Source organism: Xiphophorus couchianus, chromosome 13, assembly GCF_001444195.1.
Source record: "Xiphophorus couchianus chromosome 13, X_couchianus-1.0, whole genome shotgun sequence".
Taxonomy (NCBI): Eukaryota; Metazoa; Chordata; class Actinopteri; order Cyprinodontiformes; family Poeciliidae; genus Xiphophorus; species Xiphophorus couchianus.
The window spans coordinates 8505381-8532977 of record NC_040240.1 but is presented as its reverse complement, the minus strand read 5'-3'; the positions used below and the strand labels follow the sequence as shown (position 1 = coordinate 8532977).

General features: G+C 40.5%; 1 protein-coding gene across 2 annotated transcripts; it reads left to right on the top strand.

Moving 5' to 3' along the window:
- Positions 1-932: 932 nt before the first annotated feature.
- snx10a (sorting nexin 10a) lies at positions 933-24292 on the top strand. 2 transcript variants are annotated; one of them, XM_028036992.1, is made up of 7 exons: positions 933-1264; positions 2838-2884; positions 3046-3132; positions 3223-3323; positions 3403-3501; positions 3575-3766; positions 22767-24292. In XM_028036992.1, the coding sequence occupies exons 2-7, from the start codon at positions 2852-2854 to the stop codon at positions 22768-22770; spliced, it is 516 nt and encodes a 171-aa protein (XP_027892793.1). In that variant the 5' UTR covers positions 933-1264; positions 2838-2851; the 3' UTR covers positions 22771-24292. The 2 variants fall into 2 exon arrangements, with proteins under 2 accessions (XP_027892793.1, XP_027892792.1); XM_028036991.1 differs by lacking the exon at positions 22767-24292 and adding an exon at positions 6378-7617 and having other exon boundaries at positions 935-1264.
- Positions 24293-27597: the final 3305 nt, after the last annotated feature.

Sequence of the window (27597 nt, the reverse complement as noted above, 5' to 3'; positions counted from 1 at the left end):
AAGTCTGGACATTTGGGATTTTACCACTTTTGCATCTGGATCACACTAGAACTGCTCCAGTCCCTAAAATACAACTCTTAGACTCTTCAAACTTGGACTAGATTATTCTGCTGTAGTAGCAGAATATTTAGAACCATGTTTGTGATTTGTGAAACCTTTTTCTGATTTGTGAAAATTCAAAAAAGGGCGATTTCACCACGTTTTTTTTATCTTGGTCACACAAGAACTGCTCTAATTTCAAATCTACAACACCTGGACTCTTCAAACCTAGACTAAATTATTCTCAACTAATAGCAGAATATTTAAAATATTTAAAATCCCATGTTTGGGATGCGTGAAACTTTTTTCTGATTTGTGAAACTTCACTTTACAGACCGCTGCAGAAGATCTTTCCTTCCAACAGCCATCACCATAATAACTTTTTGAAGAATTAATGAGTTACACCAACATTTAATTTCCCATTGGGATTAATAAAGTGGTTTTGAATTAGAATTGAATTTAAATTTTAAAAAAACCAGCATGGAACAAGTGTGAATAGTCATCTAAACTTTAGTGAAGTTTCACAAATCACGTAAGAGTTTCACAAATCCCAAACATGGACTAAAATATTCTGCTATTAGAGCAGAATAATCTAGTCCAGGTTTTGAAGTGTCTAGGAGTCTAGGTGTTGCGGTTTTGGAATTAGAGCAGTTCTAATATGAACTAGATGCAAAAAAAAAGAGTAAAAAAAATTGCATGTTTTGAAGTTTCACAAATCAGAACAAGGCTTCACAAATCCCAAACATGGTTCTAAATATTCTGCTATTAAAGTAGAATAATCCCGTCCAGGTTTGAAGAGTCTAGGGGTTGTAGTTTTTAAACTAGAGTCGATTAAAGATGCGGAAGGTAGTGAAAAATTAGGTGGAATCGCCCTTTAGCCATTTCCCGAATCGGAAACCAACTTCAGCTTCGTTCCCACCAGGCTGATTACGGGACAAATGGGTGTGCTGGTGTACAAATGATCCTCTCCTATCGACAGAGGTCGTCACTCCTCTTCCCCATATCCCCGGCTTGTGGGAAATAAAAGTTCAGAGAAAAGGAAAGTGGTTTGTTGATTCTCTGAAGCATCGTGTGCTTCAGAGAAGCAGGTCTCACCGAGCTGTTAGTGGTTAACAGCCGAGCTGCAGTCCAGGCGGGGCGGAGCTGCAAGCCAGAGCCCTGAGCCACCTGGGTCCCGGTTGTTCACAAACACCGGATTAAGTCTCTGAACTTGAAGAGAACAAAGGTAGGAATTGTTTAACTGCATAAGGTCTATGTAATTTCGAATTTTCAACTCTGAAATATTAATATTTAGTTTCATCAACTCCGAATAATCAGCTTATACCGTGAGGCGCTGAGTCTTTAATTAGTTTTAACTGGCAGGTTTGACTCAGGACCCTACATCTTGAAGCAGTGCAACGTTTATATCTTGCATTGACTTTAGTTTTGGTTGTGGTCTTCTGACTAAAATTTAAATTGGATAGTCTAATCAACTGTTTGTTCCTTTATTTACTTATTTACTTATTTATTTTTTATAAATGAATCAAATTCTTGAAGAAAATTCTGATCTGGATGTGTTGCCAAAATGTTTGACTGTACACTTGGTTGAGAAGTTGTTGCAAACGTGTATTAATAATTAATTTGGTAAATCCCTCTGATTCCTCAACCTGCTGCTGCAACATGGTTAAGTTTTATGTTTTAATAGCTCGGTTACTGTGGTAAAGCAACTTCTGATTTACTTAGCAAAATGAGTACTACTAAAGATGTCCGATGTAACAGTGGTACTTGTACAAAGTCTGAAACCATGGCTTTAGAGGGGAAAAATGTGTTGCAGTCTGAAGATGGATAGTCTTTTCTTGTCCTTAGTCAACTTCTGTTTTTTCTTTCAAATTGGACTTGCTGTTAAGAGATTCAGTATTTTCATAACTATAGCACATAAAAATGATGCTGGAGTCTTCTAGGTTTTAATTGGGTTGTAATTTTGAATATTGCAAGGTTAGCTCTGTTTTTTTTGTTTGTTTGTTTTTTTTAAATTAAACTCAAATGGCATCAAAATAAATGTTCCTGGTTTGTCACCGTTATGCAAGACAATCGACTGTCCCAACAAAGAGCTGTTTTTCCTCAACGTGAAGAAATTGTGCCATGAACTGACAATTAACTCAACATGAGGACAGTAATGCTGTCCTGCAGAAAGATTACTGGATCGGTTTGTGACTTCATGCGGTAGTTTTGCAGAGCACATCTACAGATTAGACATGGACTGACAATGTTTGGTTCTATTGATCAGTTCTGCTTGAGGCATGCCTCAAGTAATGTGTCTAAAAACACATGTTGGCAATGTGCAGAGGCCTGTATATGTGACTGGCCATGTGATGGGAGCAGTTGTGCAACAAATAGACCCACACACCCCGTCCATTAGGGGTAGGCTACTCTTGGAGATATTCAAAGATCTTTAAAGTGAGTCTCTAAAAGGATTTAGTTTATCCTAGGAACGTGAAGCTAATGGCTTGGTCAAGATGAGATAAGTGGACTTCTGTCTATAGCTCCATTCTCAAACATCACTTCACTCCTTCTTCCAACGCTAGGTTCACATTTGGATTAGTTTAAACCAAAGCCCTCGATTATTTACACAGCAAAAAGAGGTGACTGGGAAGTGACTTTCATGTGTGAAACCCATACTGGATGTCTCTTTAGAGTGACTGCTGGATATTAAAGTAAAAAAAAAATGTATAAAGTGTTTTGAAGGAATGTTATTACTGGTCTTCTACTTGGAAGAAAAGTTGGATTTGCAATATAATTTTTTTTTACCTTCTATACAGAACTTGTACCAGTAATGGACAGTATTCTGGATAATCTATCAAAAACTGTAAGTATTCAAATGTATTCTTCAAATCTTCAGAATCAGATTGAACTGAAGTACTGAAAATGGCCCCAGATGAAACCCCCCTATACCACCCTCTTTTTTTTCTTTCTTTTTTTTAACTTGGTGAGAAATTTGGATTCTCATTTTCCCACTGACTTTTTCAGGAATTTGTTAGCGTTTGTGTTCGAGATCCTAGACTGCACAAAGTTGACCCTTGGCACACTCATGTCGACTACGAGATCTGTTTACAAGCAAGTGTTTTTGACATAATATTGACCTGTGCTTTATTTTTGTCAGTAAGCCTGTTCGATCAGATAAGTGAACAAATATTTCTCTTTCAGACCAACAGCATGTGTTTTCGAAAGAACACTTCCTATGTGAGACGGCGTTACAGTGATTTTGTTTGGCTGCGTCACTGTCTGAAGGGGAATGCTCTGATCATGTACGTTTAAACTGAAGAATCTTGTATAAACTTGTATAAACATCTAGATGCATGTAAAAATATTTCGTTTTCTGTGCAGAGAATTGCCCAAGTTGCCACCCTGGAATCCCTTCTTTAGTTTGAAGAACAAAGAGCAAGTATCCAAAAGAATGAAGGGCCTGCAGGAGTTTCTAGAAAAGTTAGTAGTTTTATAAAAGTACTGGGTTTTTTTATGCTAACTGAGATGTTTCAATGCAATTTTCTTTTTCCAGTGTTTTTCAGAATCCCTTATTGTTATCAGATAGTCGGCTCCATCTTTTCCTCCAATCAGAACTCAGTATCAGAAGGATTGAAAGGTGTGCTCTTGGTAAGACCAGGTTCACTGTAGCTGAAGCTATTCAACAGTCCAGAAGCAGTTACAGCAGTTCAGAGGACAAGAGTTCTTCTGACTCGGACTGTGAAAGGTGAGATGTTTACAGTGGCTTACAAAAGTAATATGCTTTTTTTTTTTTTTTTTTTGACCTTGAGATTTTCTTTAATATTTAATACTTAAATGGGCTGTTAATGAAAAAGTAAGTCACTTAAGATAATGTGAATTACACAAAAGACGATTAGGACCATTAATAAATTATTTTTTTCAGATTTCTGCCTTGTTTTTTTTTTTCAATTTTCAATGTTTATTAAATCCTTCAACAATTAAACATACAGTGAAACCGATGTTGACAATATCGGTATTGTAAAGTACCGTATACAACATTAAGTAGTTATACAGAGAAGTATCTGAGTTTTAACATTTTCCCCGCTGAACTCCCCCGTTCCCCCCGTACTTCCCCCACCCCAGCCAACAAAAGGAGCTAAAGCAAAAGAAAATATATAAAAATAAAATAAAATAATGTAAACAAAAAGTTCAAACACACTGTATCTTTTATGCTGGACCAATAGTGTTTGAGCCTTATCTCTCTGGTTTTAAGAATGGTTCCCATGTACTCTGATACTCCTCAATCTGACCGTTTATCTTGTGGATGAGTCGTTCGTAAGAGGCGGTTTCTAAAAGTGTCGGATACCATTCTGTATAGGTAGGGATATTTTGACCTTTCCAGTGTCTTAATATAACTCACTTTGCTGTGGTGAGGGCAATTTTTAACCATTTTGCTTCCTTTGTTCCTATTCCGACCTTATAATCTAAGAAATTAAGTAGTCCCAATGTACTGTAGGTGTCAAGAGTAAGTTGGAGTTAAGTGTGCTGTTCATTTTTCCCATAACATTCTGCCAATAAGAAATTCGATTCGGACACATAAGGAACATATGAAGCATTTCTCCCGGACTTTGTTTACATCGCCAGCAAATATCAGAGTTACTTATTCTAGCTCTAAATAATTTAACCGGTGTCCAATATAATCGATTAAAAATTTTGAACTGTAACAATTTGGAGCGCAAATTTCTCATGGGTTTTTTTTTTTGTTTGTTTTTTCCTCCGAAGAGCTTTTTGCGGCGCTAGTGGCTCGTATTTTTTTTGTACAGTAGGCAGACAGGAAGGAGGGTGAGGAAGACATGCGGTAAAGGTCGTCGGGACCGGGAGTCGAACCCGCGACGTCCGCGTCGAGGACTAAGGCCTCCAAACGTGGGGCGTGCTAACCCCCTGCGCCACCACAGCACGCCCCAATTTCTCATGGGTTTTAACATTTGTTTGACTGTTGCACTCCACTGTTCCTCTGTGAACTTTTTGTTTCATTCTGATTCCCATACCTTTTTAAAGTCCCGTATTAATGTTACAGGTGTTCTCAATCAGATAGTTATAAATATGACTTACTCGTCTTGGGGAATCTTTCGTTTTATTAAACATAGCGTATATTGGTGATTCCGTGGGTATGGTTCCCTCAGGATTCTTTCATTTTGTGAGGCAGTCCCTAATTTGTAGGAACTTCCAGAAATCTTTGTGGTTTAGATTGTATCATTCTTGAAGTTGTTGAAATGACAGTAAGCTACCATTTTGGCAGAAGCAGTTTATACTGTCAGTCCCTTTTGTATGCCAGTTCCTCCAAAAGATTATTTTTCCCTCTATTTTTATTTTTGGGTTATTCCACACTGAAGCTGTTCCTTGAGTGAAGGGACAGGTGTTTGCTTTTTTATGTAAATGCTGCCAAACGTTTTTAGTATGGTTGACAATTGGATTGGATTTAACTCCATCATTTGGATGTTGGGATAGATAATCAAAAGCTTTAAATGGAGCATTTATTTCACTTTCCAAGTTCACCCAGGTCGGATTATTGTGGTTGTTTAACATAAGTGATGTTATTTGTGCACTTATAAAAGCTTCCTGATAAAGTTGCATATTGCGTAGTCGTAATCCTCCATATTCTATTTTAGTTTGGCATTTTAGGCTTTTCCCCCTCCCAAATAAAGCTGTTTATCATTTTGTCCAGGGTTTTAAATATAGAGTGTGGGATTTTAAGAGGTAGTAAACTGAATAGGTAATTTAATTTCGGTGTAATAATCATTTTAATGACCTGGACTCTGCCCCACAGCGATATTTGTAAAAGTAATATGCTTTGAACTTTTTGATATTCACATCAGTCACAACGTTCAATGTACAGTTGTCGTTTGGATTGTGGTGGACGAATGTAAAATATCACACAGTTGTTGAAATTGAATGTGGTTTTATTTATTGAACAGTCTGTATTTTTCTGTGCAGAATTCAGTCTTGAAGACAAATATTTTAAATGTGAAAGTTGAATCTTGTGACGGTGCTCTGGTTTAAACATCAGTGTCCTCTCTGACCTTTCTTCTGTCACTTGGTCTTCATGATGCCTGTTCAGTTTTCTATTAAGTCTCTGAGGTATTTACAGAACAGCCAGATTTATACTCTGCTTAATTTGTACTGGTACTATTTCTATAGCTCCTGCAGGCATCTGTTTGCACTGGCTTTTATTTAGTGGGGAGAGAGGAGCTGTGTACACTTGAAGTTCATTCTTTGTAGTTGTAACATGACTAAATCTAAAGGGTCAAATACATTTGACCAAACGTTGTAGCTTGTGCAATTTAGATGCTAATCTTGCGATTTTTTTCATTGTCCAGCTCTGCGTCTTCAGATCTGGGATTGAGCATCGATGCTATGGCTCGAGACAGTCCGGTCCCTTTTCATCATTCAAATTGAAAGAGACCCCTAATTGAGGATTCTCCTTTCCATATCATGCACAGTAGTTGTATTAAAACCTGCATTACCTTCCCTCAGATTATAAATTGGTGTAACTGCCTGTTGGCGATAGTCCTTGAAGTCATGGTATGTTTGACCAGAAAAGTGCAAAAAAAAATTTTATGTTCAGTGTCCTGCTTGGACCATTTTATTTTACCTCATTGTACTCAAAGACCTTTGTCACTTAAATGGTATGTTTGCGAGGAGGAAGTTTGATATACATTTTTTTTAAAACTATATAACATGTATGTTACGGAGAACTCTTAAAAATTTCAGATGCATTTTATTATTGCTTCAGTGTTGCACTGTATAGTAAGTAAGATTTGAATTGTTTTAATATTTGAATATTTGAATTGTATTATTAATGCAATATATTAATAATACGATATATAAAATATGTTTTAACCAATCAGATGTTATGGTTAAAAAATAAACAAATTGTCTTTGAAAAATTGTTGTGGATTTTTATATACATATTCTTTTTTTACTTGCCAAAGTTTAGATTTGCTTTTCACAAGACGATGGTACATGTTTGCATTGTGCCAACACTCCAGTAGAGGGAGTGTAGACAGCATCTTAAACTGAAACAGTTGGCTGTTCAGAAATGAAGGCCACATGGATTGCAGAACATTAACGTCCTCTCGCCCTCTATGTAAGGGAATATTTCTGCAGTTTTAGGAAAACTTGGTGGCCTTATACCTAAATAATTTGATTGGAAGACGGACTTAAAATAGCCAGAGTATGCGTGCACATATTAAAGTTTGAGTTGAGATTTTCATCTCCAGTTATGTAGCCTGAACCCCAAGATGCAAGTTTGAGCAGCAGTTCTTGCATGTATTGCTTTTACATCCTCCTATGTGGCTATAAGATAAAAATTTATGTCCAGACCTCTGGGCAGTGGTGAGAAATGGCTCTGTCAAATCTGATTTCTAGCCTAGCAATTATTTGAAGTTACTGAAACTCCACTGAGAAAGTAAAATGCATCTAAAAGGTTCAGTAATTCTTGTCTCATTTGTGATACATTAATGTCTGGAAGGTTTCCTGACATTAATGTTAGAACATTTCTAACATTTTCAGTGTGGGGTTGATGCTTCAATAAAATATTTGCACATTCACATTTGTCAGCACTTGTGTACTTGGTCACGTTGTTGTATGCCTGTCCAATTTCTGGCTGTTGAAAGGAGATGTTTGTTACATTTCAAATATTCTAGATGAGATCGGTCGAACTAGTCAAGACTACTTTTGAACTTCAAACCTTCCCAGGATGCAACAGTACTTGGCACCCTTTTCAAATTGGAGGAACCAATTGCTCATTACAGAAGACAGCAGCTGCCCCCACCAACCAACCACTGGACAGGACATGAGGATGCTCCCCCCACCTACATTAAACCTGGCCCGTCCTGTCTCTGTTCTTCTTTCCTCTGGATCACACCATCTCCCTGTGCGCACAGGCCATAATGAAGCTGTCAGCGACTTCACACGCCAGCCGCTGAGCTGTTTTTCACACTGCAAACACTGTTGCGTACGTACACGCAACACTGACAGTTGTGAAAGCACACGAGCGAAAGCTGTGCATGAGTGAACATTTTCTCTCCTCTCCTCATCCTGTTGTCATCCGCCCCCCGCTCCAGTCCCACTGGTTTGTGTTTGGAGCTCTCAATCTGTTTGCTGTTAAGGCTGACCTTATCAGTGTACACCCCTTGACAAGCATACAGTTATGACACACACAGTTTGGTTCAGAGCGGGTCAATTTTTCTGCAAAAATGAAATGCAGCTGAAAGCGTTTGCATCTGGTGTGTGTGTGTGTGTGTGTGCACATCTGCAGTTTTGAAGGAAGGGAGTATGGAGGAAGGGGGAGCGGGGGGGGACCAACCAGCATTTGGATATTGAGTATTCACGGTACATGTCTATTTCAGCTTGGTAATTTATAACTCAATTTCCAGTGTGCATTGATGCGCTTCATACCTCAAAAACACCAAACAAAGCCCAAACCCAATTGTATTTGAAAGCAATTAGGGTGTCCACTGGGTTGTGAACGGTCCACGTTGCGATGGCTCTGGGCCCGTGTGATATTTAATTGTTAATTTTCTATCACATTAGTCAACTTCAGTGCGTTTGGACAGGTGACCAAGAGTCTTGTACGTAACACACTCGCTGCTTTTTAATGGCGGGGATACTTCTGTGCGTAGGAGGGGAAAGGTGATGTATGTGCAGAGTTAAATGACAGGACTGGTATATCATATTTACCGCTGCTTTACTGTCACAAAACTCTTAATGCTTTTCAATATACGTGGGTGACCGTCAATATTGGTTTAAGTTTATGACTGTAAATTATTAGCTCATTTAGTCTCTCACCTGACGGCGCCACAGGGGAATGGATTCACCTCCTTGACCGTACAAAAGCCAACAATGGTAAAATCCATACCAGCAATTAGCCTGCGTAGCTCTCACCCTGCCCCTGCTTTCACTTCCACACCCATTTTTCTACTTCTCTCACTTTTTCCCTCTGTTCTCCTCATCATCTCCCTGTAGGCCACAAGTTAATTACCTGTACTCTTTTGTAGTTGGGAGGCTATTTTTTATTTATTTATTTTTTTGCTCTTTTTTCTGCTGATGCTGCACACCCTGACTCCCTGTGCGTCAGATGTTGGACTGTTGAGAAAGTACGTAGGCTTCTGTCTAGAGCTTGAAGATTTCTATGGGCTTTTTTTGTATGGCCAAAGAAGCAATCCTCCATAATTTATCATAAACAATCTGAAGGATGAATCTCACACTCTAAAGGGAATATCGTAAAGGGAAGTCATCATCAGATTTAAACTTATACTTAAGTACAATAAAACAAAATTAGGTTCAGTGTCTGGATATTCGAATTTGAGAAAGATTGTAAATACACATATATATAAAAAACTAAAATGTATTGTATTATCGTCCCCAAATCTATTTCCTCTTTAAATTTTTTTTCTATTATCAGAGAAAAAAATTTAAAGATCCTGAAACGGACTGCTGCTTTCATACAAAAACATATATTATCTAATGTTTTGTAACCTATAATGGTTTGAAAAAATAAAATGTGTTGCACTTAACAGTTATCTAATTCAGCGATCAACTTTCTGACCAGTGTATGATGACCACATTATATAGAGATTTCTGTGATGACCTGGCAAAATTAAGAAACACTCAGTCAGTACATTAATAAGTCTTCATTTGTAGAGCAGTTCTCACACACAATCACGCACGCACGCATGCACACACACCCACCCACCCCTACACACAAAGATAAAATCAGCACAAAGGAACGTTTTTAATCCAAAAAAGGAGCCACTTGTGTGTCCCCTCCCACTTCTGAAATCAAAATCCCATTTTATTTCTTAAAGACCCAGCATTTTGTTTATTTAACGGTGTGACCAAATTTAGTTTTTTCTACTTAAGCATAAGTTTAAATCTGCGGATGACTTCCCCAGCTGAACTACAGCTGGGTAATAAGATATTCCCTTTAGTGTGAGAATTACATGTGCTGATCTCTATGTCCGGTTCCCAGAGATACAACTAGTGTAAGGAATGTTAGCACTTTTATTGTGGTTCAGAGGTGATGTATTAAAGAGATGTATCAAGAGTTCAATCTTCTCCCTAAGCTCCCAGTGAGCCTCTGTGGAGAGACTGACTGCTACTTCCATACAAAACACATACATTATCAAATGTTTTGGAACTGTCTTACCCTGAAAACTTAGTACAGTTTGAAAAAATAGATTGTATTCCACTTAATACAATAGGAGAACCTTCCAGAAGGACAACCATCTCTGCAGCAATCCACCAATAAGGTCTCTATAGGATAGTGACAAGACGAAAGCCACTCCTTAATAAAAGACTCATGGCAGCCAGAGTCTAGACTTGAGTACAGGTGAACATCTAAAAGGTGAGAAATCTGAAAATGGCTGCATGGAGGTCTCCCATCCAACCTGATGGGGCTGGGGAAGTACTGGAAAGAGCGGGCCAAACTGCCTAGAGATTGGTGAGCAAAGCCTGTGACATCACATTCAAAAGGACTTCGGATTGTAAAAGATGCCAAATACGTATAAACACGGTATCAAGCAAAGGCTGCGAATACTTGCTTAAATGTGATGTCTTGGTTTTCTATTTCTAATTCATTTGCAAAACACAAACATTTTTCAACATTGTCATAATGGTGTATACTGTATTTGAGGAAAGAGATTAATTTAATCCAATTTGGAGTAAGGCTGGGACATAGCAAAATGGGGAAAAAGTGAACTGCTGTAAATACCTTCCAGATGCACTTTATTGCTACCTGACAATGGAGGTCGTTTTACCTGTTTGTCAAAAACATATCTTTCACAGTTTGGTACATTAGCAATGATCAATATTTAATGAATATTTTATAAATCTAGTCATAATTCACCTTAAAACTTCCTACACTTATAATGTACTGAAATAAAGGAAAAGTAATGTGTTTCTCATATTTTGGACTTTCTAAGGTGCCACCTACCAAACTAAGGTTTTGTTTTGACTAGTTATAGAAGGCCATGGGGAAAAAAATAGTTTTGCAGGGTAAAGTTCAAATCAGGAGAAAGGCACGTGTGTGTGCACTGTGCAGTTATGTGTTGTTTTGGGGTCAAAAGTCATCACGTCTATTGTCTTTTGGATAATTCCATCTTAAGTGTAATTGCACAAGCTGTCATTTAAAGTCAATGGGTCTCCCTCCACAAACACCGCCACCGCATGCCTAAAACATACACATGGCAAGGTTTTGCACTCACTCCGCACATCACAGACCGTTTAGCAGCTAAAATATGACCCGTGCACAGATAAATGTCAGCGGGCCATCTATCTGAGAGTGTTAAAAGTCGGCTAATGGAGATGACATATTAGCGGCCCAAATGACTGCCATAAAAAGAAGCGCCCTCCATACCTCGCGGCTGTGCCTGGCCACTGTGACGGCAGTCAGACGCAGCAGCGGTCTGTTCGGAGTGGAGGGTGAGCTCATATCTGGATCTTTTGATTCAATAAATTGTGTGGGTTCGGCTGTGAGGCTCTGTGATTGGGAGATGGATGTGACATATTTACTTGAGGGCTCCCACTTTCATGTTGTATTACACATTTCCCATATAAAACTCTTGCTGTAATCCCAATAACCTCTCACCTTTGACTCTTCACCCAGAAATTATTAGCCGGGCCGGCTTTACTGTTGCCATTTGAGTCAGAGGCAAGACTTGCTTTCAAATCAATATCCCCCTCTTCAACCTCGACTTGAAGATCCTCCACAGGTACGCGATTGCCCTCTGATACTTCACCCCCCAACCCCCCTTTCCATCTCTTTATTAATTACCCCTCTCCAGCCATGCGTGTCTTTCTCTCTCTGAGTGAATGGAGCAGTTGTAATTGCTTCTCTCTGGAGCAGTTAGAAGCGACACAAAGGAACCGTATAGAAAACCACATTTGCATTTGAGATGAGCTGAGATGGAGAGAAGGGGAGGGAGTGCTGCCCTCCTGCCCCACACCGAACGGCTCCTCTTACGCTCTACCTTTTCCCCCCTTTTTTCCTCTCCATCCCTTGCTCCTCTCATCTATTGTCTCCCTCCCTTCCCTTCCATCTTATCAACTCCCACCACCACCTGCCCCGGCCTCCTCCCTTGCGCAGCATGCCTCCCCTTGCATTGTCTTTCCAGAGAGTTCCAAGGTCGACGGGAGCTTGCTCATCAGAGCAGGGTTTTGTAGGGCTCAGTGTTGGTACGGGTGAGCTAATTTCTGTAGGGGTGTGCGTGCGTGTGCATGATTCTCCTCATGTGTACATGTGTTTGTCTACATCCCGAGGCCTGCAGGAGTGTGCTTCTGTGTATATAAAAAAAAGAAAGAAGAAAATTGTGGTTGTATTTCTAATGGCTGTTAAAGAAGAGGTAGGGGTAAGGGTGGCTGTAATTAATAACTCAAAACCTCAGAATTGCACTTTTTTACAACCACCAATATCTCACAACCTCTCAGCCCTCCGACATCACTCTCACTCACTCCTGTGGAGGACGCACATACACAAGACGTAAACAAACACACAACTCCGGAGGGCTCTTCTTTTCCAGCTTGATAAGCATTTCTCGCTTGTTTCAGCGTTTTGATCAATACACTTAAAAACGCCAAAGCTAGCATAATTAGGCCTGAGATGGCTCCCGCCGTGACTGAATGGGCTCCACCTGGGGAGGCGCTCACCATTATCATCATCGCCCCGTGGATGCGTGCGCGCATGTGTGCTCATTCCCCGCGCTCAGTGTGATCTAATAGAATTGACAAAGTGCGCATCAGGATGTAGATTAAAGTAGAACTCGGAGCTATAGGTTAATTTTAGCAGGTGATGGAGTTCCCCCATCCACTGCGCTCTCCCTCACCTCCATCTTCGTTCACCATAATCATTTGGAACAACTTTAACAATGCATCTCTGCCAGTGTGTGGCTCATTTCAATATGTTGTAGGCCACCTCAATCATTTTTTATTGGTTTATTTACTCAGAACGATACATGGATGGGGGCCAGAGTGATCATAAATTGCCCACAATTGCCATTATGCACACAGAAGTGGCTCTCCTTTGTGCTACAATTCAGGGTCAAGATCTTTGTAAAATCCATCTTAGACAGTAAAGAAAGCTTTTAGGTACTTGGTGAAGGCTCACTCTCCGACTGATGTTCCATTTTTGATCTTCATCCCCACAATAAATCTATCAGGGGTAACGATGTCCATTTCATAGGTTATTCTTTTATTTTTTTCCCCCCTTGTTGCTTATCTACATTAAACCTAGATGTAATGAAGTAGTGCAAGGTTCCATGTGACATTTCAGTTATTCTGTATACTTTAGTTCCCTGTTAAAGGATTTGTAATCCTTGAACTTTTTCATATTTTGCTATATTGAAACTTTCAATTTTTTTAGTGGAATTGTAGGAGACAGAATAGCACAAAGTAACTCACATCTACCTTGAGAAAACGTGTAGCTAACAAGCTGTGTGTAATTTAGCTTTAAATATAAATACGAAACTTCTGAGTAGGTCTAGGAAGTTTGTGAGAGAGCATTAGTGAACAATCACGTAGACAGAAAAATAAAGCAGGAGGATGAAGTTGTGAAGGTGAAAGCAAGGTTGGGTTATAAAATATAAAACGATATCCCAGACTCTTCACTGAGCACTGTTCCCTCTATCATACAGAGTGAAAGAGTGTTTGCAGTACAACAACAAACCTACCAAGACATTGATGCCCACCTAAACAGATAGGCCTTGCAGAGATCAGGTAGGAGAATTTGTTGTCAGGACAACTACTACTTGAGCACTCAACAAATTTGGTCTCTAAGGAAAGAACAAAAATGAAGTCATTATGAAGAGAAAACTATATAAAAAAATTCTGTTTAAAAGTGCTCTTATCATAAAACCCAAACTGAGTTTTTTAGCCTGTATGCAATATACCATGTATAACAGGAAAATAACACCACCCATCACCCTCAACACACCACCCCTACTGTTAAACATAGAGGCAACAGTATCATGCTGTGGAAGGGCTTTTATTCAGCATAGATTGCCAGAATCGACTGAAAGATGGATGGAAAAAAAAAAAAACTCTTGTGGTGGCAAAGGAGTTAAGTCTTATGCAGAGGTTCACCATCCAGCAGTGAACATAAAGACCCATTCAATAATATATAACTTTATTGACAGAACAATTTATTTAGGAGCTTTATCACAAAACGAAACACATTATGGAGATCAATTACACACAGAGGGATGTTTTGAGTCCGTTAATTGTGATGATTTTGTGCCAACGCTTAATGAAAACACAACATATAAAATTAGAATATTACATCAGACCAATAAAAGAACAACTTTTAAAAACAGAAACGTGGGTTTAATGAAAAGTATGTTTAATAGCTGCTTAATTGATGTTATTTTCAAAAGGTACTGACAAAAGGTACTGATATTCTGACAAATGAGACTCACCAGCATGTAGATTCTAATTTATTGAATATGACTGCAGCCACAGTCTGTTCAAGGCACATTCATGCATTAGAATGGCCCAGTCAAAGTCCAGACCACGATGCTATCGAGTCTCTGTGTTGCAAGGCTCGACAGATATGATGTATCCAGATTTTCCAGAGAACGAATGGGCAGCATTATCTGAAAAACAGGTGCACTCCCGCACCAAAAGACTTGTAACTATAATTGCAGAGAACGCTGGTTCCCTAAAGTATTGACTTGGGCCAGGGCCGCTTGGTGCGGGGAGCTCAATACAAATGCATACTGTATTTGCATTTGCAGAATTTTCTAATTTTTATCACAGATCACATGAAATCCTGATAGAGCGCACATAAAAAAATGTGACAAAGTCGAAATGGTATGAATACTTTCTTGAAGCGCTACATTTCTTTCAGTCTTTCAGTTTGCGAAACCGATGAAAGAATGATGGAACGGATGACAGAAGCAGGGCTACAGTGTTAGCCTGGCTCTCGCTTTAAAGACCAAACACAGAAAGGAGACGTCTCAATTCTGATCACAGCCAACAAAGAGCTTTACATGATATGTGGCTGAGAGGGGATGTGTGTTAGGAGGATTGTACAGGTGTCCGTGGGGGGAAGAGAGAGAGAGAGAGCCATCCAAACTACTGCTGTTTGGGAGTGGAGGGAGGGGAAGAGGGGCTCCACACCGTGCAAGTGTCCACAAGCAATTTGTGTGTGTTTGTGTGTCCGTGAGTGTGTGTGTGTGTGTGTGCACGAAGCAGTGTGGGAGGAGGATTTAGACCCATCATAAAGGAATTCTCCCCCCTCCCCTCCCTCCAGCCCGTAGCTCATCCCGACACTTTTATGCCTTTTTATTTTCAGGCCCATTGCAGCCAAGCCCGGAGATGTGATTTATACTGGCTGGCAGCATGGGCACTGCAGCAAGAAAGACAGATGGAAGGAGGGAGCTGAGGAGGAGGCGGTGGTGGTGGTGGTGGGGAAGGGAGTGGAAGAGAAGAGGATTATAGGGAGCTGCTGAGGGAAAGAGGGGATAGAGGGGATGTAACGGTGTGTGCGTGAGGGGTGGTTTGTTATTAAAAAAGAGATATGAGGAGGATAGGGAAAAGAAAAAGAAGACAGAGAGAGAGGGGGAAGAGGAGCAGAAAGTAGGAAAAGACGAGGGGAAGCTTTCCTCACGTCTCCCTCACCTCCTGTCACATCCTAACCTCTACATTTCTCTCCCTCTAATGAGTTATTGGCCCTGTCGGCCTCAGGAAGAGAAGCCCCATCTCTCCACCACACTGGCGCCCTGACAGCGATAATCCCCTCCATTCCCCCTCTATCCTATTCTTCAACTACCTGCCCCGCACCCCACACACACACTCTACCCCAGGAACCAGGACACACCTCCGCCCCCCCACTTCCCTCGTTTCTGCCTAAGGTATGTGAAATATTCATGACACTCCTATTGATTGGGATGGGAAATATTGGGAGGAGGCAAAAAAAAAAAAGAAAAAAGAATGGGGTAGGGGGCTCGGGGGGATCATTTGACAGGCTCAGGTCTGAGGCATCGAACGAGACGAGGAGGCCGCCGCCCACAAAGAGACAGCTCACTTACAGGGAACATGGGCCGAGTGGAGACGGGGAGGAGGACGAGAGACAGGTAGACAGAGGTGGCGGACAGAGGTGGCAGGGTTGTGAAATGGGGGGCAGGAGAGAGCCTAGGAGGTGGAGCTTTGGTTGGGGTGCCTTGATACCACGTACAGGTGAATGCTTCGGGTGTGGGTGTGTGTGTGTGTGTGTGTGTGTGTATGTGTATGCGTGCGTGCATGCGTGCGTGCGTGAGTGAGACACCTGCCTCCCTAGCTGTGTGGCAGTTGTACAGTCTGTACGCTGTAACATCTCTCTCTGTCACCCAGCCGCCTGAGAGGAGATGAGCTGCCATGCCGACTGTCGTTCATCCATCACAAAAGACAGCACACACACACACACCCATTCACCGGTTCACCCCAACACACAGTCGCATTCTTTCAAGAAAACAGAGCCACTTATTTTGCCTCCATCTACATTTCCACTTAGGCAAAACATCCTTGTGGTCTCTGCAGATACATTTTTCTCTCTTAATGACTCATTTGCCTCCATTCATGCCCTTAATAGGCAAAAGAGGCTGTTTAGCAGGGGCGCTGTCACAAATTAAACCAAGACACTCTGGGGCACAATATCTGAATACAAAAAGAAAAGGCCAGCCCAAACTGACCATTTTATAGTTTAAACTGGAAGTTTAAAAAAGACATGACTTTTTCTTAGGACACGTTAAATCAAACTGAACTTTTCTTGTTTTAGACTAGTTAGAATTACCGGAATGATTTCCGTTTGGTAAATACCAGAACAATGGGAGAATTTTTACTTTTTTTTTTTTTAAGTTTAAAAGAAGTTCACATCTATTTCCCTCTATCTTATGTTGGGTCATGCGCTTTCATCATTGTTCAACAAGCTTCTCCCAGCAGTTTGCTGGAATTTTGACCAATTTCTCCAGACAAAACTGCTTTGACTTTGTCAGATTTGTTGCTCACTTTGCACACAGCTTTTCAGATCTGCCTGCAACTTTTCTCCAAGTCGTGGCTTTGTGATGCCTTCTCCAAAAACAACATTTCTTGTCTTTTAAACAATGCAAAACTGATTTAGGCCAATGTAGAAGACCCACTTGTGTTTTGAGGTTTAACTTCCGGCATCTTGAGATGCCGCTTTAACATTTCAACAAAAGTTTCTTTCTTTGTGATGCTTCCTCTGCTTTGTGAAGTGCACCAGCCCCTTCGCCCGTAAAACATCTAATCAACACAATAAATCACATCTAGTCCATTTCGAATTTGCCCCAATCCATGTCAGACCTGTCTAACTTGAGGCATCCTGCATAAAATCAGAATAAAACCAAAATGTTATCTCAAGCACTTTTCCACATTGCTGTAATCTGCTCCCTCAACGAGGGTCAGTTGTAACATCAGTGGAGGTTAATTATAACAATAATAAAAAGTGCTCATTTTCTAATTAAATGCTAATTACTTTTGTCATCAACTTTAATGGGGTCATTTGTAATGTCTCAACAACAAAAGCATGCGTGCTGCATGCCTCCATGAGCGCTGGAAAAACAGAGCACACGTGACAGCCGTGCTTGTGTGTAGTTAACCACAGTGCAAATAAAAACAGCATGACTCAAATTAGAATTGCGGGTAACTGGTGTATCCTTTAAATGCGGTGGCAGGGGAAATGGCGATTTATCTAAATAGGCTCTCTGCACAAACATGGCAGCCTATAGCAAACATTTACGGGAGAGTTTCTTAATTAAGAAATATCCCTGCCTTTTAGAGCAGCTTCCTAAATTTGAATGAAAGAGGGACTGATTTACTAAAAAAAAAAAAAAAAAAAAAGATTTTCCTTTATATAAAAAAGAAACTGGATTAACTGTATTCAACTTATTTAGGGTTCCTGAGAGATACACTTTCACCACAGTCTGGAGTATTTTACAGCCTTTAACAGGTTTTCCTCCAGGACAACCTTTCTTTACCTCCCTCTGTTCCCCCCATCAGATGTGGGTTTCCAGCGCACATGTGCATCTTGAAGAAAAGCACCACCATGCGTCATTCCTTCACCCCCTTTGGGAGCCTCCCGTTGAGCTGGAGGAGATAGCTGAGGAGGGAAGGAAGGGAGGAAAAATGTTGAGAGTACCAAAGATCCAGCTTTCAGCACGGCTTACTTTCTGCTGCCTGATATCTACAAACAACTTTTACACTAGAAAATAAATACTGGCAAATAAACCTGTCAGTACTTCCCTGCGCTGCCTCCATTTATTAATGGTATATTACCATAGCCCATAGCATTGAAAAATATCACTGATAATATCCGAGCTGTACAGAGGTTATAGTGCATGTCTTGAAACTGAACCACATTAACGTCGACAACTAACAACCCAAAAATTATGAACAAAACATAAAGGTTTGGAGATGGCGTCTCTTTTTGACTCGCCCAAGCTATCATGAGCTTCCTCAAATAAATTAGTTTTCCAAATAACAATAAGTTAATCAATTAATGATCTTTTCAGCTGCGTTTTTTCCACTTTCACTTTTTTAATGCCTCCTGTGCGGTAGCCATTAAAGCCATAGCATGTAATATAATTTGGTGAACAAATCAGTCTAAGTTATTATGCTACTCGTCACACTTCCTTTAAAAAAATGAGTCACCCAACACTGTCTTCCTCGTTCAGGCATTAGCTTAGCACTTTGTTTCTTTGTGGATATCTTTAATTAACAATTTATTTTGTTCCTATGGTGACAGTACACCTCCAGTTACTGTCAAGTCCTGGAAACTCAGAACTTGTTTGTGTGTCTTACCTTTTTGTCTGCTCTTCTAAACGGACTGCTGACGGTTTTTCCTGTTTTCCCCCTGGCTTTAATTTTTGGAACTTTTCTTATCTTTGTTTCTCATATCTCGACCTGTTTCCTTGACAATTCACATCAGCAACAGTACACTCAGTGAATTTATTTATTTATTTTTTATTTGTGACTTTTTTTTGGCTTGTGGTAAAACCCATATAAAGTCAGTAAAGTCAGTTCAGACATTTAGTGTTCAGATGTGTTTTTCTCCTAGATTACATAACAGAAATAGCTTATCTAGGTAGGAATCAAACACCAGGTTCTGCCACCGGTTTCTTCCTGATAAATTGAGATTTCCTTTCCACTATCATCACATGTATTCTCAGTATGAGCAATCACTGTGAAGTTAATAACTTAATGCCGTCAAATGTGGTCTATTGCAAAATACGTGTTCACAAAGAGGTATTGCTTTGTGAAGTATTCCACAGATAGAAAGATTTTATAACTTGGATTGAATTTGACCATATGCAACTGATTTTAAATGAGTTTATATAAGGGAAAATAATTGACTTTAGATCTGTGTATATAGACTGGATCTGTTTGTTTCTTTTCTTTTTTTTGAGTGACTTGAGATAACACATGTTGCAAATTGGTGCTATATAGCTAAACTGAATATAGCCAGACTTGAAATTATAAAGTATTTACAAGCTTCTTTTGTGTGGTAGCAAAAACAATGATGAAGTGTAACATTTTTAATGAAAAGGAATATATACCTCTTGATTGGATTGGAGATGCCATTTCCAGTCAAGAACATGGATGCACTAAATAGAAAATTTAAAATTTGCTTCCATCAACTTCAGGCAAAACTTGAGCAATTTAATTAACAAACATGACCAATTTTTGTCTTTGCTTGAATTAGCTGCAGAAGACAGAAGCCTCTAAATCAGCGACTTGAAGACGTATTCTTTGCACTACAAAAACTGGCAGCCTGCTAAAGTTAAATGCACTGGTTAAACTTAACTTGTTAAAATACAGATTTTGCGCAGAACATGAATTTATGAGTTTTCCATTAATTGTAAATGGACTTGACTGTTTTTGAACTTGTCAGCATTGATTTAACTCATGTCTGAAAGTTGGACTGATTCATAGTTTCAAGGCAGCTTTTAAAGAATTTAAAATTTATCATAGAATGCCCTCTGAGTAAAACAGCGACTCAAAGAGTTGGAGAAAAATCCTACTACTTGGCCTGGTAGACTTTGGTTTATTCAACCACCAGTCTGATTTGATTTGAACCTCATTGAATTTAAAAAAAACTAATTGGTGATTGGTATAAGCAAAAGTCAATAAAACCTAGAGATGCGACATCTTCATCGATGCATCTCTAATTTTAACCATAAACATGCCCTTAAAACTGCATTGTTTACAACCCATTACATGCATTGAGTTTTATTCTGTTAAGAGCAAATTGGCCCAGATTTGGAATATTTGTGCTTGTCTAATAGCCCTCCGCTCCCATCATGCACCGGCGTTTGTTTGAATGAACAAACACGTGCTGCGTTGTTTCTCCAGCCACTCATCGTCGTAGTTCCTAAAAGCCCTTATACTGCCACGATAAATTTGATAAATCCCCTTATCGCCCCGGGAGACAATTAAAGCGCATGTGACAGGGGTCCCTATCTCCGCTCTCCTCCTGTAGCGCTTCATTTAGAAGCCATTTGTCTCCTCTATGGATTTCCTATTTTTAATGGCGTGCGTATGCAGGCATCGGGGCCGTGCTGAATAATAGATGTCTTTCGCTTCCTATCGCTCCCTTTCATCCCCTCAGCCTCCCCATCTCTCCTTCTCCTCGTTCGCTTCTTCGTAGCAAGGGGCCCTGGGGGAAAGAGTCGGTGTCACTCTGGCAACCCAAGTTTGCATTGCCTCTCGTGCTCTCCGGAATCTGGCAGGAGGCTATTTAATAACGCAGACAGGGCTTTTGGTGTACGCCAGCAGCAGACAGTAAACTGATATCAACGGGCACACGTTAACCCTCAGCAGCCGCCCCTTCCTCCCCTCCTCCCCGGTAAGAGACGTTTATCACAGAGAGCTGGGCCGCGGCTCGCTGAGGTGATATATCGCCCTGGCCGAGCGCGAATGAATAGACTAGTAATTATCCCGTTAAAAGGGTGGCCAGACAAAGAGGGAGCCTCGCTATAATTTAAATTGTTTTGTTTCCCCCTGCAGTCGAAGCCCGGCTCCCTGACTGACACGGCGGAATGGAAAAAGTGAGCCTATTTATAGCCTGAGACGCACAGCTAATTGTAGAATTTAATAAGGTTTCTGGAAGAGTGGATTGTGTAAAAGCCCAAAGGCTTGCACCTTCTTGCTTCTCTGCCCTCCTATCTCCTTCACATCTTCTTTCAGCACTCCAGCTTTGCTCTCATATTTCTCCACCTTGTCCTGTCCTCCCACCTTACCTTCTTTTGTTCCACCTTCTCTTCTTCTTCTCCTCCTCCTTTTTTTGGTATCCTCCTGACCTCCATGTCAATTTTTCTCCCCCTCCCTCCCCCAGTTAGCTTCTATCACGTGAAATCTACCTTAGACTAATACTCCTCTCAGTCCGACTGCGTGCCGCTGATTGTGTGATTCTCGACATGTCACAGTGGTTTAAGGTGTGCAAGGACCGTTGTGTGTGCGTGTACGTGCATGATTACAAGCTACGATACGTCCAAGTTGTGTGTGCTTGTGTGTGTGTTCACGTCTGGTCTCGTCTGGTGAGTGTAAGACAGGGGTAATTGAGCTCAGAGGGTTTTCTGTCTTTGGTGGCAGAGGGGAAATTGGAATCTTCAGAATCCATTAGAGAGGCCCTCTCACAGTAGGTGTGTACGTGTTTTGTGTGTCTGTTGCATCTTTGTGTATGTTGCACGTCCGCGCGTTTAGTGACAAAGAGACGCGGATGAAAAGCGGCAAGCATCTTGAGGGATAACACAAGAAGTGGAACAATGCCGGTTGACGGAAAAAATATATATGAAATTTAAGGTCGCAAATTATCTGGAAATGTCTTGCTTCCGTGCTCTATATTGTGTGTGTCTCTGTGTGTGTTGAGTCCCAAGTGTGCATGCACAGGGTCTCTGCTTCTAACTGACTGAGTATCTTTATACACTGCAGGAGAAATGGGGAGGGAAAAAAAAAGAAAGGAAAGGAAAGTAGGTGCAGAAAGAGAGAGGGGTAGGGGGGAACAGCAGGTAGCCAACAGCAGATGGTCTCTCGCTTCCTCCCTACAGAGCTATCACTCTCCTTCTCCTTCTCTCTGCTCTTCTGGCTTGTGTCGTTTCCTGCATCACATGTCGTATAATGTATCATTTCACCTCGGCGTCCTTGGTCACGCACAGTATTTACTGTCTTGCGCTTACCACATTGCTAAACAGCCTTCTGTCGCTAAGGTTTACGGTTAATTGGTACAGGAAGGGTGTCCTAGGATAATAAACAAAGCCCGCATTTTTAATCAATATAATATCCAATTAAAATAAATAAGAGAATTTTGCCTTCATGAACCTACTCTTACTTTTTCTATGGCGCCATGGATCGCTGATGTACCGAAAAAAGTTCTAGTAGGTCAAGTTCTCTGATGACTGTAATGCTGTAATGATTTCACTGCTGTGTTTTTTTTTTTTTAAAGTATGGAGCTCCATTTAAAATAAGAATTTTATTGGGGTATTGTACCTGTAATGAAATTGTGTTCTCATTACGTTGAACAAGCCATTTAAATGCAAAGAGTCCCTGGTTGGTTGTGCTGTGCTGTCGCGCAGTTATTGTACAGTAGTTCTCACACGGTGGGGCATACGGGACTCATTTTTAGTCTTCCATTGCTGCAACTCTGACAGTTCTTTTGCACTGATCAGGCAGGACATTACGATCACTCGCTTGATAGTGCATTTGTTTGCCTTTTGCAGCTAAAAGAAAATTCCCTGACTCATCAAGAGACGGATGCCACGTCAAGATATGGATTCCACTCCAGCAGAACCGCATGTTCTCAAATTAAGAGAAGTTTCCCTTTAGTTGGCAAATCATTGGATGTGTGAAATTGTCCCAAAAAAATCTTGGTATGCTGAAGCGTTAGGAGTTCCTTTCAGTGGAATTAAGAGACTAAGTCTAACCCTTGACAAACAGTTTCACAACATAAACCCAGCTGGAAGAAATTTTATGACTACAATTTTACTGAGCTCCTCAAAGTGACGCATTCTTTCACAAATATTTATAGCAAAAGTGTGCATGTAGCATTGAAAGTGACTGAAACGACTTTCTTCGATGATATGAATTGGCGAGTAACTACTTTTGGCAATAAAGTCTTGCAGATATTCTTTGACTTACAGAGGTCACCGCACATCTTACCTTACTTTAAGTGGCATGTTCTCTTCTATTTACAAATTTAAAACTGTGGGCCAGCGAAAGGACCCTTTGTCTCATATTTTATTTATACCACAGAGAAACAGGAAGTTATGAATTACTAATGAAAAGTTCCTAGACACTGATTCATAAAAAATAAATAATTAAAATAAACAGTAAATTTGTGGTATTTGCAGCGATATGGACCACAATAGTTGAAGGCTATGAATATTTTAGATCTCTAAAAATCATGTTTATCTCCCTGTTCAAACAGTTCAGACACAAAATACACCTTAAATGCACAGTGGAAACCATATTAGCACTACCACAGAAGCTAACATCAGACTTCCTTATCTCTGCTCTTGAGGGTACAGCCAGTAAGAACCAAGGGACATAAATGGCGCTCCTGGATTGGCTGCTTTGCAATTGCCAGTCAATGGTGTGTCAGGTAGCTGAAGTATTTCAGCTTACCAATCTGAATTTCCGTTGAAATATTCAAGATATGCTCTGGAGAAAAATTTGCAGTTACATTTCATAAAATAATTCAACAGATATGTGAATCCTTAAATACGGAACTGAGAATTGTTGGAGGGCCACTGTATAAATAACAAAAGCGTCCAATCAGACATAGTTAGGGATGCTGAGAAAGTGAGGCACCAGTGATATTTTTTGCCCTTTTGCCTCACAGGAAGTATCTGATTAAGCATTTTTTTTTTTTTAAGTTGGGTTACATTAGATTTCATCCCTGTACTTGAGCAGTCATCCTTAGGGCAGAATCCTGGTCTTTACAACTTATTCATGATGTGCTCCCTCCTGTCATCGCCTTTTGACTGACTATCCTTCAGTCCTCATGTATTGGTGATTATCCCACCACATAAATCTCTGCCATTTTTGCACCATTCTTATGAAATCATCATTATTGTTTTTTTTTCTTTAGATTTGGTCATTTAAACAACATCTGACATCATTTTGTGTATAAATGCATTGTCTATGAAGCAGATTTTTAGGTTTACTTTTTCAATAAATTGAACAAATTACACGATTGCATTGGCACGTATTCAGATCAATCACCATCTATTTGATTTTTACAGGATTTTCAAAGCAAACTGATGAAAAGTGAACAACATGTAAAGCACTACTTTCTTGTCAATTAAAGTGATAGGTGTGGTGTTTTCTTTCAGAGCACGCTGTGTTGTTGTTGAGGGAAGCCGCCTCAGATCGATACAGTCACACTGTTAGCACTTTGGTTGTGCCTTTTCTTAATGGGAGGGTGTGTAGTGTGCATCTGTGTGTTTGTGTGTTGTCAGGTCCGTCATGTCCGTAAAGTCATGTTCATGCTAATAACGGTGCTGATATGAAAGTGTGTTGCGCAGCAGGGATGTGTGCACTGCTCTGTACTTGAGTGTGTGTATGAATGCACGCAGTCGGTGTGTTTGTTTGTGTGTGTGCGCGCGAGGTAATGATTAGCCTTCTCTTAATGGGAAAATAGCGTCAGAGCCACTGGGACGTTTAATCCATCTGAGCTGATTCTGTTTCCATCACAGCTATTGATCAACTCCAGTGACAAATCAACAGGGGGGTTACTAGTGTGTGTTTCTGTATGTGTGCAGAGAGCATCTTACACAGCGTTTTACTATGTCACAACTTGAACCCCTAATCCAACAGTAGACTCCAGTGTTGTACGTTCCTATTTCTTTGTTCCCCTTTTTGTTCTCTCCTTTATTTGTTTTTTTTTGTCCTTGTTTTGTCCGGTCTTTAGAGCCAACCTTCTACCATCCTTCCAATCTGCACCCTCCTCCCTATCCTCTATCTCTCAAGTCTTTAAGTGGTATTGGCTTTAAAGGGGCAGCAAATCAGTTGCTGATTAATACGGAATTTTGGTGGCCATTTGTCTGCAACGCTGCCCCTGTCTATGTCAAACCGCCCCCCCACCCCACTCCTTTCTCTGCTTCTCTTGCTCTACCGCTCCCCTTGTTCTCCTTCCCAAGGCGGTGATGAATGACCAGCCGATTGCCCAGGGATTAGAGTCGTCACGGTTACCTGTGCCTTGACAAAGTGGTCCTGATTGGTGACCAAGGAACTCCATGGGGGTGGGAGGGTCATATCTCAGAATGGACTAGCGTGGGGTTATTTGTGTGTGTTCAGTTTCATTTGAACTTATGTGTGGTCTGTATGTATCAGGAAGGGTTAGGACACACACTTTATCAGATTTGTTGCCATGATTGGGTTGCAGGCCTCTGTTGCATTTGTGTCTTGAAAGGGGCAAGGGTGACCTCCCTCTCCCTCGGACGTTGATACTGCCCGACAGAGATTGGCGAGGTCCTGGCAGCAATGTGACCACGCTGACACCGGAGAACCCGCTAAACAGGTGCTGGTGGACACTGATGAATCGGCGGTCGGAGGAATCGAACACGGGCCTAATCAGTGCATGGATTTCTCTGCAGCAACATTTTTCAGTTTTGTCTTGCCTTATCGGGTGAAGGCCATCAGGAACGTCAGATCCCATTTTTCCAACCCCTCTGTCACTCACACTTGTTAGTGATTAGGTACATTACAGAGTATCAGAGGAAGGCTTTGCATTTTGAGATAGCCTTGCTTGTACTTACAGGTCCAACTCTGCACAACCAGTACTTTTCTCAAATAAATTGCTGACATTCAGGGGTGGGCTAATATCATATACAGAGTAAAATCATATTTTCATTCACATTCTCATTTATTAACTGCATTAAAATACTTTCCAGAAGCCTAGTTCCTTGCGTATGAAAGGGAAATGGTAAATGGTGTGCATTTGTATGGCACTTTATCAAATCCAAGGACTCCAAAATGCTTTACACTACAATCAGTCATTCACCTATTCATTCACACATTAACAGCCGGATGGTGGTAAGCTACACTGTAGCCATAGCTGTCCTGAGGCAGACAGAGAGAAGCGAGGCTGCCGTTCGATTGGCTCCACTGGCCCTCTGACCAGCAGCAGACAAGGAGAGTGAAGTGTCTCACAACGTGACAGAGACAGACAGAGTGCTAGATTGAACTGGAAACCCAACAGTTACAGGACCAACCTTTAGCCCCTGAGTCACCATCATCCTCAACAGGAAGCTGGTAAAGATGATGAGAGGCATGTTTTAATGGAAATTCATCGTTTAGTGCATTAACAGAATAGTTAGTTAAAATGACTAACCATTGCAAACTCTCTGTGTCTCGATATTTAACACTTTTAATGCAATAATATTGTGAAACTGGCTTTTTGTGAATGGGACAGCATTTAGTTTCCTATAACGTCCCTCAAGGTTGGAGCAAACAGATGGTTATTTGACCATCCCTTTTCACATATTATCTCTATATCGTCTAGAGTCCTTCGTCCTCTCTTATGTTATCTTCTATTTAGTTCACACAATAGAATTAATCTAAATAGCACTTTCCTAGTCATAGCAACCACTCAAACAGGTTTCAAAGTCATGCAACACACAGAGTCAGTAGACAAATTCAGCTTTAGTGTGTTGCCCAAGGACACTTTAACACTTGGTGAAGGGAAATTGGAATTAAACTCGCAATCTTCTGATTCCTGCTGGGTCTAGACCACCTTTGTGCCAAACTTAACAGAACATACCAACGATTTCCCATATGACTACATGCACCATTACACACCTACTGACTAGTCTGCCTATCAGCAGAGGTCTGGCCAGCTAACACTGTTTATATCAATCAAATGTGCCAGACTTTGCAAAAAAATGTGTTTTTGTGAAGAGCAATTTCTTTAATATATTGAATTTGAGATTTGGTAGAAAAAGAAATACAGTCTGGAATTGGATGAGCTCTAGGTTAAATAGAAGAATTAGGTAAATTGTTCTGTAGTTAGGTTGAGCACATAAAGCCTTGAAAGTGAGAAAGTTTAACTTTAAGTTCAGAGAATGGACTCGTACCTCAATATAATGTAAAGAAAGTTAGCAAGCTGGCCTGTGTTAAAGTGACCTGATGTGGAAAAAGAAATTTCAAATTTTAAAACTTACTTATAAACTCCTGTGCAGATGGGGTGAATGACCCTGAAGATGACTCAACTCCTTGTGTGGTTTCAGGATTTCCTGAGATAGATGACAGGGACTTTCTTGGGTTGGGGGATCCTTTGAGGAGGGGGAGAATATCTCTTCTGTCCCTTCTGGCTACAGGGGGATGAAGAATGGAGAGATGGAGATGCAAAAAGGATGTATAGTTTGGATGGAAGATGATTATATCAGGGCAGTAAAGGTTGAAGAAGAGCCTTGACTAATTATAGTCATCTATTACAGACACAATTAAAATCCAGCTAATTTACTGCAGCTCGACGCTCACACACCCAGCTGATTTATATTAGAGTTCAATGACACCCAAAGGACAGAATCACTCTCTCTCACACACACG

What these genes read in the sequence shown, in the direction of transcription:
- snx10a (XM_028036991.1), top strand. Translation starts at nt 2,852, where the DNA reads ATGGACAGTATTCTGGATAATCTATCAAAAACT. An exon ending in ACTACGAGATCTGTTTACAA is followed by an intron (nt 3,133 to 3,222) that starts GCAAGTGTTTTT and finishes TTTCTCTTTCAG; the next exon opens with ACCAACAGCATGTGTTTTCG. An exon ending in AAGGGGAATGCTCTGATCAT is followed by an intron (nt 3,324 to 3,402) that starts GTACGTTTAAAC and finishes TTTTCTGTGCAG; the next exon opens with AGAATTGCCCAAGTTGCCAC.